At 37.5% G+C, this 17,419-nt stretch overlaps 1 protein-coding gene across 4 annotated transcripts in view; it reads left to right on the forward strand.

Moving 5' to 3' along the window:
- The first annotated feature begins 965 nt into the window (after window positions 1–965).
- Window positions 966–17,419, forward strand: part of NFRKB (nuclear factor related to kappaB binding protein) — a 40,640-nt gene continuing 24,186 nt past the window's right edge. For all 4 annotated transcript variants that reach the window (XM_051986679.1, XM_051986681.1, XM_051986680.1 and 1 more), the window contains exons 1-5: window positions 966–1,034; window positions 5,402–5,551; window positions 8,077–8,232; window positions 13,433–13,634; window positions 14,481–14,608. In XM_051986679.1, coding sequence (XP_051842639.1) covers window positions 8,098–8,232; window positions 13,433–13,634; window positions 14,481–14,608 — 465 coding nt within the window. In that variant the 5' untranslated portion in view covers window positions 966–1,034; window positions 5,402–5,551; window positions 8,077–8,097. The remainder of the gene's footprint in view (window positions 1,035–5,401; window positions 5,552–8,076; window positions 8,233–13,432; window positions 13,635–14,480; window positions 14,609–17,419) is intronic.

Raw genomic sequence — 17,419 nt, forward strand, 5'->3', positions numbered from 1 at the left:
TTTTGGCTTTGCCTGTGTTTTTTTCCCCTTGACCTTTTCTAATGTTCCTTCCAACAGCTAGGATGGTGGTAGTCAAGGAGGGTGGGGATATGATATAGGAGATGGAAAAAAGCTAGGGATTGGCAAATAGTACAGTCAAATCAAGCATTTATTATGTACTTCTATGCTAGGCTGAGTACAGGTAGCATTAACCAGGGGACTAAGAGCTCTCTGCAAAGATAAAACCTGGGTTTAAATTTTAGTTGTGGAATTTCTAGCCTCTTCATCTCTCAAGCCTCAGTTTCTTCATCTTGTAAAATGGAAGGGTTGGACTAATCAGGTCCCTTTCAGCTTGTTACCTCATTTGTCAAATAGGTGGTTCTAGATCAGGGATTCTTAAACTGCACTCCCATGACATTAAAAGAACCAAACATTTAAATTATTATTTTAAAAATACAATTGGTTTCTTTTGTAATTATTTTTAAGTCTTAAAAACATTCCGGAAAGTGGTCTGTAGGGTTCAAAAGATTGTCAAAGAGGTTCATGATACAAAAGACATTTTAAAAACACAAGGCATCTGGCGCTGGACTAGGAGCTGGGGATGCAAAGAAAAATTCCTGCCCTCAAGAAGGTTTATACTCGAAAGGGGGGGGAGGGGGGATAATTGTGCATAAGTAGAAACACACAAGATAGAAGAGGTGATTTTGCTGGAGAGGAGCTCCCAAGCCTTTCACAACTCTCAAACTAACGTAATCTTGGGAAGATCAATGTCAGAGGCGGGGCTGACCCTAGGGCAGAGTCGCCACTCTGGAGGATTGGCGGAGAGAAGAGCCGGAATTGGGCCCGGACGACATTTGAGTCTTCTGGGCGTGCTCAACAGCGGAACCTCCCCTCCTCGCTCCACCCTGCTTTACTCCTCCCGCCCCTCCCGACGCTCCGAGTCCGGGAGCGCGCACGAACGGGGACGTCACGCTGGCGGGAGCGAGCACGTCCGAGACCCGGCGGCTGCGGCCCTGGGAAGTGTAACCGGGGTCCGGGCTGTGGCAGTAGCTTAGGTGAGGCTTGGGGGTGGGGGACGCCGGGTGGGCCCGCCGGGGAGGACTTGGGTTAGGGAGGGGAGCTTCCGGAGAGCCGGGGCACTCCAGGCACTGAGTCCGGGAGTGCGGCGAGCCGGTGTGGGTGTTCGGGGGGAGGGGGGAACCGGGGCTGGTTGAGGTCAGGGTCAGGCACGGAGCTGTCTGGGCCCTTAAGGTCCGCCCCGTGCTTCCGAGCGTGGGGCCAGGGGAGAGCCGGACCTGGGGCCGCCAGAGGGCCGCGAGTGGGGTGGGGTGCGGGGAAGAGGCCCCTTGGGGGGGCGTGTGTATATGAGCTCGCGTGTGTGCGCGTGCGTATGCAGGCGCGTGCGCGCGCGCGCGCGTGTGTGTCTGTGTGTGTGTGTGTCTGTGTGTCTGTGTGTCTGTGTCTGTGTCTGTCTGTCAGGAGGGAGTGCCCACCCAAGTGGACCAGAGCCTCACAAGTCCTGACCCTCCAGTCCACGTGTGCCCCTCTCCCACGGGTTTCTTTTCCGTTTCAATTTTATCTCGTGTCTTGTCAGCCCAGTGACCAGGCAGAACGCCACACGTCTGGATTAAGGGTTAATCAGACATCCCCCAAAGGAAGGAAACTTTATCCCATTAGGAATCTCACCATATTGTGTGGATAAGGAAATGAAGCCCCACACCAAAAGGAGAGGAAAGAGATTGTGAGAGACACAGATACTTAGAGAGGCAGACAGAGAGTGAGGGAACAGAGAAAGAGCTGGTGTGAGCGCTGAGCACAGAGAGAGAAAGAGTACTTAGTACTTTGCTCTGGGTCACTTTTCTTGTTCTGAGGGTTGTATGCCAGCTGACCAATCACTGCATTTCTTCTCTGTAATCTTACCTGGTTAACACCCAATCTGCCTGCTTTATCCCTTATGTTATTCCAGCACTAAAATGTTCTGAACATTATACTCTTATGTTTCTCCATGTATATTTACATATGTGTAAAACATACATACATTATAATTAATGCAGGTATATATGCATACACACATATATGCCAATGCTTATTGGTATTCAATGATGGACAGTAATTCATGTTTCTGTATTACTTTAAAGTTTTCTCATCTGTAATTGTATTCTCATGTCTTCATTTATATATGTGTATGTGCACACATTCATAATCACACTACATATATGTATATATACATGGACTTACGTTAGCATGTTTATTGCTATTCAAAGACAGTAAGGTGCTCCCTTTTTTTGGTATCACTTTTTTGTTTTCTGTACTTATACTCTGATTTCTCCTCATTTACATGTATGTATATGCAAGTTGCTCAAAATTGACATGTGTGTAGGTCTACACATACTTACACATGTAAGTGTAATACCAATATTGGTATTCAAGGATGGACAGCAATTTACTCACATTTTTTTGTAACATTTAGGTTTTCTCATCTTTAATTATGCTCATTTTTCTTCATTTATGTTTATTATATTATAAATATGTATATACACACATTTATATGCACAGACATATATGTATACATTTATGTTAATGTTTTATTATCAAGAAAGGAAAACGTTTTTCAGTCTTGCCTTAAACACTGACTAGCTGTGTGACTTTGGCCATGACTCTTTGTAACCTCTCAGCTCAGTTTCCTTAGCTATAAAAATGGAAACAAAAAAATAGCACCTAAGATTCCAAGTTATTGTGAGGATCAAATGATAATTTTTGTAAAGCTTTTTGCAAAATTTAAAGAGCTATTTAGATGCTAATTGTTATTACATTAACACATACAGGGTAAAATAAGATCATATAAGAGGGAAGGCACTTAGATTATAGAGAATGGGAAAAGGTTTCTTGCAGAAGGTGGGGGCATGAGCTTCCACTTGGAAGCTAGGGGTCAAGGTGAAGGGAGAAAGTTTTAGAAAAAAACGCTGGGGGAAGTGGAATGTTTTGTATGAGGTATAGCAAATTAAAGAGTAGGGGCAGGAAGAATAAATTGTGAAAAGAATGGAAAGGTAGGAAGGGACCAGGTTATGAAATAAATTAAAGCCAAATAGAAGATTGTACATTTGATCTTGGAAGTAATAGGGAGCCAGTGGAATTTAAGTGTGTGTGGAATGACATCATATCTGTGTAAGATTTATTTGGTAGACGAGTGGATTAAACTGGAATGTGAAGGTACTTGAAGCAGAGAGATCAATTGGTAGGCTATTTTTTCCCCCTTAGGCCACTGGGGTCAAATGACTTGCCCATGGTCACACAGCCAGGAAATGTTAACTATCAAGGCTAGATTTGAACTCAGTCCCTCCTGACTTCAAGCCCCGCACTCTATTCACTGTACCATCTAGCTGTCCCAATTGGTAGGCTATTGTAAAACTGCTATGTAAATATTAGCTTTTTACAGAGGACTTTGCTATAACTCCTGTGAATGAGAGAATGAGTCACTGTGTGAAGTGTTGATACAAATAAAAAAGTAAGACAATTACCTTGTAATTGGAGGATAGGGAGGGGAACAGGCATTGAAGTAGGTGGGTAAGTATTAACTTTCTCTTACTTGGAAGAAACTGAAGCTTCTAGAGATCCCTATTTATCTGAGGGCATAATAAGTGATGGAACCAAGAGTACAAATGCCATCTTCCTAACTCCAGAATTCAGGATCATTTCTAAATACTGCCTCTCATAAAACTTACTTGTGACTTCTGCCCAACAGACCTAGGCCAGCCTAAGTTCTATTAAAGAATAAGATATTGTAAATATTAGCATCCAGTAAATGTTTGTAACAAATCACATTTTTGTAGAGATTTTAGTTTTATAACACATTGTATAAATGAATTTATAATTTTACAGTAATGAGGAAAACATTCAGGATATCTGAATTCAGTAAAAAAAGTATTTTATTTTTATAATGTCACATCTGAATCTCTAGACAACTTGGGATTTGAAGAATTGGAAACTAGTTTCTAATAATTTAGGCCATTTTAGCTACTGCTTTTGTAGTATATTGCTAGCTAATTTAGAGCACAATATATTAATGAAAAAGTAATAAATTAAATCACTGTATAATTCCAGTTATAGTTTTTCTATTTGTGTTTTAAAATGCATTCTTAAAAGAAAGCATAAGCTGTGTACCATTGAGAAACAATTTTAAATTGTGTCCACTGATGTAGTTACTTTTTCTTTCTTCTTTCGTTCTTCTCTCCCTCCCTTCCTCCCTCCCAGCTGTCTGTCTTTCTATCTATCCATTTATCATCATTATAATCAAATGGGCTGTTCTTATTAACCAAGGGCAGAATGGTGGTTTGGCCAAAAATTTGTTTGTAAATCTGGTCAAATTCTTTGTGTAACAATGGATCACATGGTGTAATGTGATGACATTGAGAAATTTCTGTACTTTTAAAACATATTTTGAAGTATGATAAGTAGAAATAATATTAATTGCCATAAAGAGATTCACATTCAAGATAAAGGATTTTAACGACTGAATAGAACCTGAAATCCTGATTGGAATTTTTTCTTTATCCACCTATCTACTAATCTGCTCCTTTTATGCCTTTTTTTTTGTTTCCTGAGTGTAAGAAATAATGCTATGGACATTTGAAAACATGTATAGAAGAGTTCTTGTGGAGTAGGATTTTATAATTTATGGGATCATAACTATCCTTCTTTAATGTAGCTGGAAGTAGAAAACGTTACCTGAAATCCCATGAGTGATAGTCATTTTTTCATTAATGACATGACCTCAGATTTCAAAAGGAGTTGTATAGAAGATGGAAGGAGGCAAAGATAAATATGAAGAATTGGTACGACCCATATGTTTATAATTAGGGAAGGGAAAGGCATTGAAAAATTTATTGGTATCCAAGATAAGTAGGATGGTAGAAGGCCCCTACCTGTTCTACCTGATTTTGTCTCACGGTTCAAATTAACTACTTAGGTGATTTAGCCTATACATCATTGCTGGACAAATATCAGCACTCTTGAAGAAGTCATTGAGAGTGAAGAGGGGCTATATTAGTATAGTGTGAAGAGGTCTGAATTTGGAACCAGCAGATTTGGATTAAAACTTCTGTGTCTGATGTTGGCCTCAGTTTCTTCTTTTGTAAATGAGGTGATAGATTAAAAACACCTTTCAGCTTTAGCATTCCGTGATTCTAACTCTGCAGATCAATAAAATATCCTGATATTCAGTAGAGGAAATACTGGATTCTGTATAGATTGGTGAACTAAATGTTCATCCCTTGCAAAATTGTAGAATTATTTTTTAAAACATTTTTTGAGGTTTTGGAAAAATATTGATTACTGGGAACCAGACTGCTTTCACTTAGGGCCAGTTGTGACATATTAACTTCATTTTTTTTCTTTTTTCTCTTTCTTTTTTTTTTTTGGATAGGCTTAACTGGGAAGACTTGAATTCAAATCCCGTTTCTATGACACAGTCTGTCTGTGTGACTTTGGCAAGTCACTTAGTCTTTTATGGCTCTAAACAGATCTTTTAGAACCTGAGTTGCAGAGAGAAGGTGCTGACCTGCATTGGTAGAGGGTAAGTTTCCTTACTTGGGAATTCTTATACCAATAAAATCACAGATCCAATCCCTGTTCTTTTCCCTTCTAAATTGACAAATTGGAAAACTAGTAGCAGTAGCTCATAATTAGATAATGTTTTAATGGTTATGAGGGTAATGCTGGGGGTATATTGTACTTATATTTCAGCAAGGCATTTTGATAACCTCTCAGGATATTCTTTAGACAAGTTAGGAAAATGCACAATAGTACGATGAAATGTACTCATAATTGATTGGATTTAAATGCTATTGATTAATGAATGGATATCATTCTGAATTTATCTTTCTTTAAAAACCTTATTTTTTCTATTATAAAAAATAACTGTATAATATAAATTTTATTAGAGAAATTTTAAAATGATTATCATAATTCTCAGAAAGTCCAGGATTTGTAATGCTTCCTTTGACAACACTGTTAACATAAAAGATCTTTGTCATGTTTGTTGTTTAAGTTAAAATTCTTGTACACTTGTTTGATAAACTTGCCTATTTCTGTTAATTACAATACTCTTTATCCATTTTACCATACTCTTCAAAACAATATTGACAAATCCAGGAGAACATAGTCTAATGGTTAGAGGAAGTTCATAATGCTGAAGACATGCTTTATTTACTTACCTTTTATTTACTTGCCCCTAGTAGGAATAATAATATTTTTCTCATTCAAATTGGCTTCCAATGAAACATATATTCCAGATCACGAGTTCCATGGCTATACCATTTTGTCAGACTTCATTAAAATTTTGCTTCTCTTTTTCAGTAATTTCAGTCAAATCAACTTAAAAGGGACATGCTTTAGTATTTGGTTCATCCTCATTTTAGAATTTATTAATATTAGAATTTATCAACTTTAGATGGTCTTGAAACTGAAGTATTATTTACATTCTCCCAAGTGTAAGCTTCTTCAAAGAACCTGTAGGGAATTACCATCTTTTTGGAAGTGAAGCTATTGGTTAATGTCCAAATGAGGTCAGATCATTGAATTAAGTTAGAAAGATCTTTTAGACCAGGGCTTCTTAAACTTTTTATACTTATGTTTCCTTTGCACCCAAGAAAGTTTTATATGACTACAGATATGTAGGTATATAAAATATATATGCAAATCAAATATTTACTCATAGCATATCATAATTTTGTAACCACACATTCATATGGGGTTGTGACCCACAGTTTAAGAGACTGGACTTTAGAACATTTATTTCACTTTCCTCCTTAATTTTATAGATAAGGAAACTGAGGCTCAGAGGTTTACTTGCCTAAAATTTTTTTTTTCTTTCTTTTTTTTTTTTTTTTTAATTTAATAATAACTTTGTATTGACAGAATCCATGCCAGGATAATTTTTACACAGCATTATCCCTTGCAATCACTTATGTTTCGTTTTTTCCCCTCCCTCCCTCCTCCCCCCTCCCCCCCCCCAAGATGGCAAGCAGTCCTATATATGTTAAATATGTAGCAGTATATCCTAGATACAATACATATTTGCAGAACCGAACAGTTCTCCCACTGCACAGGGAGAGTTGAATTCAGAAGGTAAAAATAACTCGGGAAGAAAATCAAAAATCAAATAGTTCACATTCATTTCCCAGTATTCCTTCTTTGGGTGTAGCTGTTTCTGTCCATCCTTTATCCAATGAAACTCAGTTAAGTCTCTTTGTCAGAGAAATCCACTTCCATCAGAATACATCCTCATACAATATCGTTGTCGAAGTGTATAATGATCTTCTGGTTCTGCTCATCTCACTTAGCATCAGTCCATGTAGGTCTCTCCAAGCCTCTCTGTATTCATCCTGCTGGTCATTCCTTACAGAGCAATAATATTCCATAACATTCATATACCACAATTTACCCAGCCATTCTCCAATTGATGGGCATCCATTCATTTTCCAGTTTCTAGCCACTACAAACAGGGCTGCTACAAACATTTTGACTTGCCTAAAATTGTACAAGTAATTGGGAGAGTTAGGATTTGAAACTAAGATTTTGTGTGTATGTGTGTGTGTGTGTACGTGTGTGTGTGTGTGTGTATACGTGTGTGTGTGTTTTCTTTTTTTTTTTTAAACAACTTTTTATTGACAGAACCCATGCCAGGGTAATTTTTTACAGCATTATCCCTTGCACTCACTTCTGTTCCGATTTTTCCCCTTCCTCCCTCCACCCCCTCCCCCAGATGGCAAGCAGTCCTTTACATGAAACTGAGATTTCTAAGTCCAAATTCAATACTCTTTATGTTGCATCTCATTGTCCCCCTGTTGTTGGAGGAATAGTTAGAATCAAAAGGTCTATTGGACAATAGAAGAACTAGTTGTGGTTAGAGAATTAGTAGCATTGGGAGACATTAAATAAACTGTTAAAATGCCACAGAGAAGTTAAGGAATTTTAGAATATAGATGGTCTTATTGAACTTAACTTTTTTTTAAGTCTGATGATTGTAGAGGAACTTTTGAGCCAACTAAGATTACTGTTAGACCACTTATCCCTTGTTATTGAAATGCTTTTGTCTAGTGTACTTGTGAAGAGTAAACAATGGATGCTCTGGATCATATGCTTACGGATCCTTTGGACCTGGGGCCATGTGGAGATGGCCATGGCACAAGAATTATGGAGGACTGCATGCTAGGAGGGACCAGGGTTAGCTTGCCTGAGGACCTATTAGAAGATGTAAGTAACCCTTTTATGAATTGTTTATAATATTCCTATTCTATTCACTTGTGCACAGTGGTTGTTCCAGAATTTTTCTACTTTTCTAACTCTAATCTTAATTCATCCATTCTCTTTATCTTTTTAAAATAGTATTTTATTTTCCTAAATACATGCTAAGATCATTCACCTTTGCAAAACTTTGTGTTCCTAATTTTTCTACTCCCCTCCCCCAAGACAGTAAGTAGTCTAATATAGGTTAAACTTGTGCAGTTTTTCTAAACATTTCCATATTTGGCATGCTACATAAGAAGAATCTGAACAAAGGGGAAAAGAACATGTTAACTCATCCATTTTCTGTAGATTACTTGTTTTCTATTTTACTGAGAAAATAGAAATCTCCAAATAGAAACCTCCCAAGTTTCCTTCTTAACTTCAAAATGTCTGGATCTTTACTAATCCTGTCTTCCTTTACTCTTGTCACAGAGGAAGAAGTATTCCTTCTCCAAGATCATCTCCTATCCTCTCTTCTTGTTACCTCTTGGATTTTGATACATCAGTTACTCCCTCTTCCTTTTGCATCTTCGGTCTCTCCCTTTCCATTGGTTTGTTTTCTTCTATCTACAAACATGCTCAGGTCTTCCCTATGTTAAAAAAAAATCTAATAGATCTCTTTATTCACTGTCTTCTTTCTATCTTGCTTGCATATACTTTTATTTTTCATAAGCAGTCTTTGCTCAACTTCTTTATATTATATTCATTCCTTAACAGTTAAAAACTTAACTACTATTTTGCCAAAATTGTTCTTTTGATGTGAGCTTATAATTACTAAATCTCAGTCTTTGCCCTTCTTGACCTTGCTTCAGAGTTGATTACACTTTACTTCTTGAGAATTTCTGCTTCTTTGGTTTCTATTACACTACATTCTGCCTCTCTGATCTCCTCTTTATCATTATCTTCACTTTTCTTCCTTCTGCCCCTGAATTATAGGTTTGTGGGATGTAGAAGACCCTTACCCAAAATGACTACTCAGAGATCACTCAAAATAGAAAACAGAAAGGTCATTTATCCTATCTCTGGAGGATGAGCCATTCTATCACAAGATAAGGAAAGAGAAAGCTCGTGGTAGGAGGGCTAAGGAAGTAGTAAAGATATACAGCTTTTAAGAGAGCATTGAGAAGGGGAGGGGGAGGCATCTGCTTGGTTGTTGCTATCCAGAGAGATTGGAATGGAAGGTTTCTGTTTCCCCAAAATCTCCTGATTTCTAGGAAACAGAAAATCAGTCCTTCAGGCTTCAGATATAGTTGGCCAAGGCTCAAGTACATATGGTCTTGTACATATTATACAGGTCATAGGGGAAACACAAAAATAATGAAAATAAAATATAGAAAAAGAATTCACATATTCTTCTAAGTTCTTCACCTTATCTCTCTGTTCCACACAAAGGCATTTCGACAGATTTTTGTCTTTTATCTTCCTTTTTCTTTATATTTTCTCACTTAGTCATTATATCTAATGGCTTCAAGTCTCACAACAAGGAGATTTGTTGACTCCTGAATCTTTATTTGCATCTTAGACCTTTTTCTTGAGCTGTAGTATTACATACTTCTATGTTCTGCTGACACCTTAGACTGAACATGTCCAAAATAGAAGTCACCATCTTCACCTCCAAAACCAGCATTTCTCTTCCCGACTTCCTTCTTTTTGGCGTCACGCCTCATCTCCTAGACTAGAAGCTTAGTAAGCATTGTCTTAATTAATTTATTTGTTTCTGTGTGTATGTTTGCAAGGCAGTGGGGATTAAGTGACTTGCCCAGGGTCACACAGCTAGGAAGTGTTAAGTGTCTGAGGCTGGATTTGAACTCAGGTCCTCCCGACTTCAGGGCTGGTGCTTTATCCACTGAGCCACCTAGCTGCCCTAGTAATAAGCATTGTTTAAAATTCACCAACAAACATGAATATTTACATAAACAAAATCAAAAGAAAATTGCATTTGAAACTGAATCTCATTATGGACAACTTTTTTAAAAATAGTATTTTATTTTTCTAAATACATGCAAAGATAGTTGTCAACAATCACCTTTGCAAAACTTGTCTTCCGAGTTTTTTCTCTCCCTTTACTCCCTCCCTGAGACTAGTATAGGTTTAACTATAGGTGTAGTTCTACTAAAAATAATTCCATATTCATCATGCTATGCAAGAAAAATCATCAAAAGGGAAAAAAATCCAGCAAACAAACATCAACAACAAAAAGGTGAAAAATTATGTTTTGATTTGTATTCAGTCTCCATAGTCCTCTCTGTGCATGTGGATATCACTTTCCATCCCAGGTCTTGGAATTGCCTTGAATCCGTTCATTGTCGAAGAGAGCCAAGTTCGTCACAGTTTATCATCACACAATCTTCATGTTGCTGTGTACAATGTTCTCTTAGTTCTGCTCACTTCACTTAGCATCAGTTCATGAAAGTCTCTTCAGGCCTCTCTAAAATTATCTTGCTGATCGTTTCTTATAGAACAATAATATTCCATAACATTCATTTACTATAACTTGTTTACCCATTCTCCACCTGATGGACAGTATATGGACAACTTTTGAAAAGTTTATACTAGATTGCACATATTGTTTCAAAGTTGTCTTGTTTGTGTTGTCCTCTGAACTTTCTTTGAACCTCTTTTCTGCTTTTTAAAAATATACTTCATTGATACTTTTTTTCCTCACCTTTTTTTTTGGTATCCCTATCCCACTAATTTTCTAACCTTCTCCTTTCCTTCCTCCTCCCGTTCTCTGTTGTAACAAGTTAGTATAGTCAACAAAACACATCCCCACATTGTTCATTTCTAAAAATATTTATCTCATTCTGCCCCATTTACTATATCTCTTCCCAGAAGTGGGAAGCATATTTTCTCATGATTGTTCTGGAACCATAGCTGGTTATTGCTTTGATCAGAGTTTTTCGATCTTTGAAAATTGTTTTTCTTTGCAGTGTTTTGGTCATTGTACAAATTGCTCACCTGGTCTTGTTCCTTTCACTCAGAGTTAGTTTGTACAAATATTTCTAGGTCTCTGATTCAATTTCTTTTTACGGTGCAATAATATTCTGTTGCATACTTATACTATCATTTGTTCAGTCATTTTCCAGTTTATGGCTACTTTACTCAAAAAAAAAAATACTCCTCTGAATATTTTTGTACATGTGGGTCTTTTACCTTTTCTTTCATCTCTTTGGGCTATATACTTGCTAATGATATTGCTGTGCCAAAGAGTATATATATATACAGTTTAGCTACTTTTGGGATATAGTTCCAAACTGTTTTCCTAAGATGGGACTAATTCATGGCAATGCCAAGAGTGTGCTTTGGGCTACACACGTGCTATACTGACTGGCTCAGCTTGTGTCTACCCTACACTGGCAGGCATGGGTAACTCATTGAACCCCTTTGTGATGGGGATTGGAAATTGCAATTATTCCTCATGAATGAGGAATTCCCAGTAAGTGCAGATTATAAGCTTGCATTGATTAAATCCCTGCCCTTTGTACACACCGCCCATCGCTACTATCTCGATCCCTTTTTCCTCATTCCCATGTCCATTTATTCATTGAATCTTTTTTATTCTGTGTCTAAAATGTGTTTTTCATCTGTCACTTATTTTCCATTCTCTCTGTCACTATCAAGTTTTAGGTGCTGCTCATCATTTTTTGCTTCAACTTAGGCAATAGCCTCTTAATTTATCTCTCTGTCTTTAACTCTTATATTTCCTCTCTTTCATGCTGCTTCCAATCTGGCCTGGCAGCTTTTAACCATGGGAGCAAATCCTGTGGATAAGGGATCTACTATCCTTACTATTAATATGACTCACTTACCACTGATTGGGCAGACAATGAAATAGCAAGACATTGTGAGAGATACAGGGATGGTCAGACCATTACTGCCAACTTCTCTGAGACAGCCCAGGACTCAGACTTCCTAGAACTGTAGTGACCTTCAGATTCCTTGATCCAGCCCTCATAATTATTGTCAGTGAGACTATCCTCTCCCCAAGGCTTGTTTTTAGAATGACACCCACAGCTATGATTTGGGGGAATAACCTTTTTATAGATGCGAGGATCTGTCAACTATCTCTGGAGTTTCAGTAATTTAAGGATTTAAAGTGTCTTCCTTCTCAGCAATTATTGAAGTTTCAGAATAGAAAATTAATATCCAAAGTGCATAATACTTTTGGGTAGTTCCCCATTAGAAAGAGGTGGGGATTTATCAATGAAAATAACATTAAAGATGCTCCTTTACTATCCATTTTGCCATTTTATTCAAGGATTATCAGTTCTTTCCATCTGACTTACAGTTTCACTTAATGTTTTGTTCCTCTTGTTGGAATGTCATTTTTTGAGAGCAGGTACTGTATTGCCTTTGTGTTTGTATCTCCAGTGCTTAGTACTGTGTTTTATACTTAGTAAATGCTTAATAAATTGTTTTCATTTATTCACATTCTTAAAGCATCATTCTGATCCTGATACTTCTTTGCTTGAAAGTCTTCAGTGGATCTCTATCTCTTGCTTAAATAAAGTCTTGGCTTCTTAATGTGTTATTTAAGGCCTTCTTAATAGTGGATCCAGTCATTCTTTCCAGCCTTTCCTTGTGCTTTACTCAAACTGCACTGCTTGTAAATATACCTTTTTAACTTTCTCACCACTTTTCTTCCTTCCCTCCATTTGTCAAAATTCTCGTTCTTCCAGGCCCAACTTAAATATGATCCCTTTAATGTCACATTCCTTAATCTCCTTAGTAAGTTTTCCTTCTCTGAACTCTTTTTTAATGACTCCTGTCATATATCTTGAATTAGTTGTTTGTTTATGTGTCTTACAACTAGGTTTTATGTGTTATGAAAGCAAGGAGTTTTTCTTATTTATCTTTGTATTCATTTTATACATGGTACAGTGTCTTATGCACAATAGATGCTGATGAAATAGTTGATAATTTTTTTTGTTTTGCTTGAATGGTATTGAATAAATTCTCCATTTCAGCTCCTTAGTCCTTCTCTTACTGTTAGCCAGATTTCTCTCTGACAGACCTTGGCCATTTACTGAATAGAAAACATTGTATTTGGTCACACTGTTCAATCCAGAAAATGTACAATTTAAGTAAAGCTCTTGTGATTATAAAAATAAAATTGATGTTCCTATTGCTAGCTTTTTTTTCCTCCCCTTTTTTTTTTCTCTTCCAGCCTGAGATATTCTTTGATGTAGTTAGCTTCTCAACATGGCAAGATGTGCTAAGTGACTCTCAGCGTGAACACCTCCAGCAATTCCTGCCTCACTTCCCTGAAGATAACATCGAGCAGCAAAATCAACTTATTCTAGCCCTATTCAGTGGAGAAAACTTTCGTTTTGGGAACCCATTGCATATTGCCCAGAAACTCTTTCGAGGTCTGTAGTTGAATTCTTTTTTTTTTTTTTTTTGCATGTTTCATTCCTTTTGAATCTTTTATTATCTTTGATTTGTCTGAATCTCTCTAACACACTTTTGTAGAAATAGATAGCAAAAGAGATTATCTTTATGTCTTAAATTTCTCAAGCTTTTGACTTCTCTAAACTCAGAAGTTCATCTGCTCTAGGAATGAAGATTGAGGAGGGTACTTTTTCTCCCACTTATATTAATCGGTAATTAGTTTGCTTTAGTGGCAACATGAACAAAACATCTTGTCCAACCCTTGTAAGTTTTGTTGTTTGGCTGCCTTGACTTATAAAGGAAGCATATTCATTAGATTTAACCCCCTCATCAACTTTGGCTAAGACACAAATTTGACACTTTTTTTCCTTCCTCTATACCTTTATCACATTTGAGAGGAGAGTGATTCTCCTCCAGGTTGTTGTTAGAGAGTGAAGCTTTAAAGAGAGGCATACTGCAGTAGCTAGATGATGCAGTGGATATATACTGGCCCTCATTAGCTGTGTGACCCTGGGCAAGTCATTTAATCCCTATTACCTTGCCCTACCCCATTACCCCCATCTTCCCCCCAAAAAAGAAAAAGAGCAGTATACCACTATTAAGAGATTTGAATTGGGCTCTTAGTACCTATTGCCTATTGTTTTTTCTAATAATTAGAATTTTCCCTAATAGAATTGAGATAAGATAGGTACATCATTGAAAATATTTAAATAGAAGCTGGATGAGTCTGTACTCCAAGAGGCTGGATGAGTCTGTACTCCATCATTCTTAGTTTTGTAGTTCATTTCTATTCTGCTTTTTAATGTTCTCCTCTTGTTTCTTAGATGGGCACTTTAACCCAGAAGTAGTGAAGTATCGGCAGCTATGCTTCAAGTCTCAGTACAAACGCTACCTCAATTCCCAGCAGCAATATTTCCATCGGCTGCTGAAACAGATTCTTGCCTCACGCACCGTAAGTGTCATGGGAAGCCAGAAAGGGAAAAAAAAAAAAGGCCTCTGGAACATATATTCCCCTCACAGCATGTCTGTAGTAGCTATCTTGATGATAATGTCTGTGTCTTAAATACTGATGATAGCAAATATATGTATCTTAGAAATCCATTAGTATAGGAAGTTTTAATATGTTGAAGTGTTTGAATACTTGCAAGGAATGTGGAACTGTGTTAACCTTTTATTAAATCCCAGATTTCAGAACTTTGGTATGCTTATACTCATAACAAGAAGTAAACTTGGGATTAATAACAGGAATTATAGGGTTGGATATCTACGTTGTAGGAATAAATAGTACCTTTTGTTAGTCCCAAATTTACTTTTTTGTGAGTATGAATGTATTAAAGTTCTAAAATCTAGGATTTAGTAATTGAGTCAGATTAATACTGTTTCACTGTGTATATTACAGTAGGGAAGGGCAGCTAGGTGGTATAAAGGTTAAAATGCTCATCTTCCTGAGTTTCTTTACTAGCTGTGGGACTGGCAAAGTCACTTAACCCTGTTTGCCTCAGTTTCCTCATCTGTAAAATGACCTGGAAAAGGAAATGGCAAACCACTCGAGTATCTTTGTCAAGAAAATCCCAAATGGGATCATGAAGAGTTGGACTTGACTGAAATGGCTGAACAACAACAACATAGGAGGTAATAAACTTAAAGAATTCATCACTGTTTATTTAGTTTATTTAGCCTCATCCACCTCACCTCAGCCATACATAAAGATGGCCCTGACATCTTGCAACATCACCCACAAATGGCACCATTTCCAAGTTAATAAAATCTAAAATTCCCTTGTCTGATCACTATCTATTTCCATTCCATTTTTCTCTTCAGTCCCAAACCCAATTCTTCCTCACGGTGACCTCCATATCCCTCAACCTCTAGGTTCTTTTCTAGGTCATCACCCATGTACTAGCTGTACTCTTTTCCTTTCTTCATTCTGATTCCCTGGAGAACTGAGTCAGGTCTCTGCTGTCCTCTTCCCTTAAGTCTCTCACTTCTTTATCCCATGACCAGTTTTTTTCCCTGCTAAGCCTCACTTCTGCCACCTATTACTTTCACTGCTTTTTTCATGTGTTTTTGAATGAAGTTTGAGAAAATCATGAAACTGCTAACTGGGCACACTGCAAGTTTTTGTTATCTACATAACCTCAACTAAGCCCTTTCTTGCTGTTTGGTAATCTTTTTATCCTTGGCTCATTAACTCAACTATCCCACTCACCACAGCAGCTCTTCCAGAACTTTTCATTTTTCATCAACCCTTCAGGGTTTCTTCCTTCTTATCCTCTTAGCTGAAAAACTTGACGTGTTTTACTGAAAAACATTGAGGCGTTGGCTGAGAGCTTTCTCTTCTGTCACTCACATGCCTTCTGCCACTTACTCCTCCTTATAAAGAGGTAACCCTTCTCTTGAAGTGGATTTATGATCTTTTTTTTTTTTTTCTTATAGCTTTTATTGACAGAACATATGCATGGGTAATTTTTACAACATTGTCCCTTGCACTCACTTAAGCTCCAACTTTTCCCTTCCCTCCCTCCACCTTCTCTCCTAGATGGCAGGCAGTCTTATACATATTAAACATGTTAAAATATATCTTAGATAGAATACATGTGTGCAGACCTGTACAGTTCTCTTGTTGTACAAGAAAAATTGGATTCAGAACGTAAAAATAACATGGGAAGAAAAACAAAAAGTGCATTTATGATCTTTTCCCACCCTGTCTTTTCCATCTTCACTTTCTCACTTATCCTCAGTCTCTCCCTATCTACTGTCTCTTTCCCTTCTGCCCTCAAACATAACTGTGTTCTTCTCCCCTACCCCCTCCTTTAAAAAACCCTCAGGTATTCCATACCTCCTATTCTTTTTGGCTAAACTCCTTGAGAAGATCATTTGCAGAGTCCATTTGCCTTCACATGCTTTGGTTTCATTCACCCAAGACTGCTCTTTTCTGAGTTACTAATGGTCTTTCAATTGCCAAATCTAATTTGACTTTTGATCAGTCCTTAACCTTCTTGACTTCTCTATAGCCTTTGACATTATTGATCACCCTCTTCTCTCTAGGTTTTTTGGATACTACTCTATCCTGGTTTTCTTCCTACCTATCTGACTGTTCCTTTTCCATCTACTTTATTGGATCTTGATCCAGGTCAAACCCACTAACATAGGTATATCTTAGAGCTTTGTCCTCTTTTCTTCCTTTTTACTATTTCTCTTAGTGATCTCGTCAGTTCATGGATTCAGCTGTCTCTCTTTGCCAATCATTCTCAGATTTATTTGTCTAGCTTTTGTCTCAGTGCTGACTATCAGTCCTGTATCTTCAGGTGCCTAGTAGACATTTTGAACTGCGTCTTCTTGACAATTTTAATTCAGTATGTCTAGAACTGAATTTTTTATATTTTCCTTTCATTCCTCCCTCTTTCCATCTTCCCTATTTCTGTCAAGGCACCACCATTTTTTAGTCATTCAAATTTGTAATCTCGTTGTCATCCTTGACTTCTTGTTATTCCTCAGTCCCTGTCTCCAGTCTGTTGTCAGGTCCTGTTGATTTTCCCTTCATAATATTATTCACGTAAACCCCCTTCTCTCTTCTGACATTGCCACTTGGTGCTTGTCCTCCTCTTAGACTAACAGCTTGAATGTGCTGCTTTGAGTTTCTTGCCACTCCACTCTGGTCAGATTGATTTTCCTAAAGCCATTCTGATCATGTCATCTCCCTATTCCTCCTGTTCCCTCTTGTAACTCACTGTCATCTCCAGGATCAAACATAAAACCCTTT

This window comes from Antechinus flavipes, chromosome 3 (assembly GCF_016432865.1).
Source record: "Antechinus flavipes isolate AdamAnt ecotype Samford, QLD, Australia chromosome 3, AdamAnt_v2, whole genome shotgun sequence".
In the NCBI taxonomy this organism is placed as follows: Eukaryota; Metazoa; Chordata; class Mammalia; order Dasyuromorphia; family Dasyuridae; genus Antechinus; species Antechinus flavipes.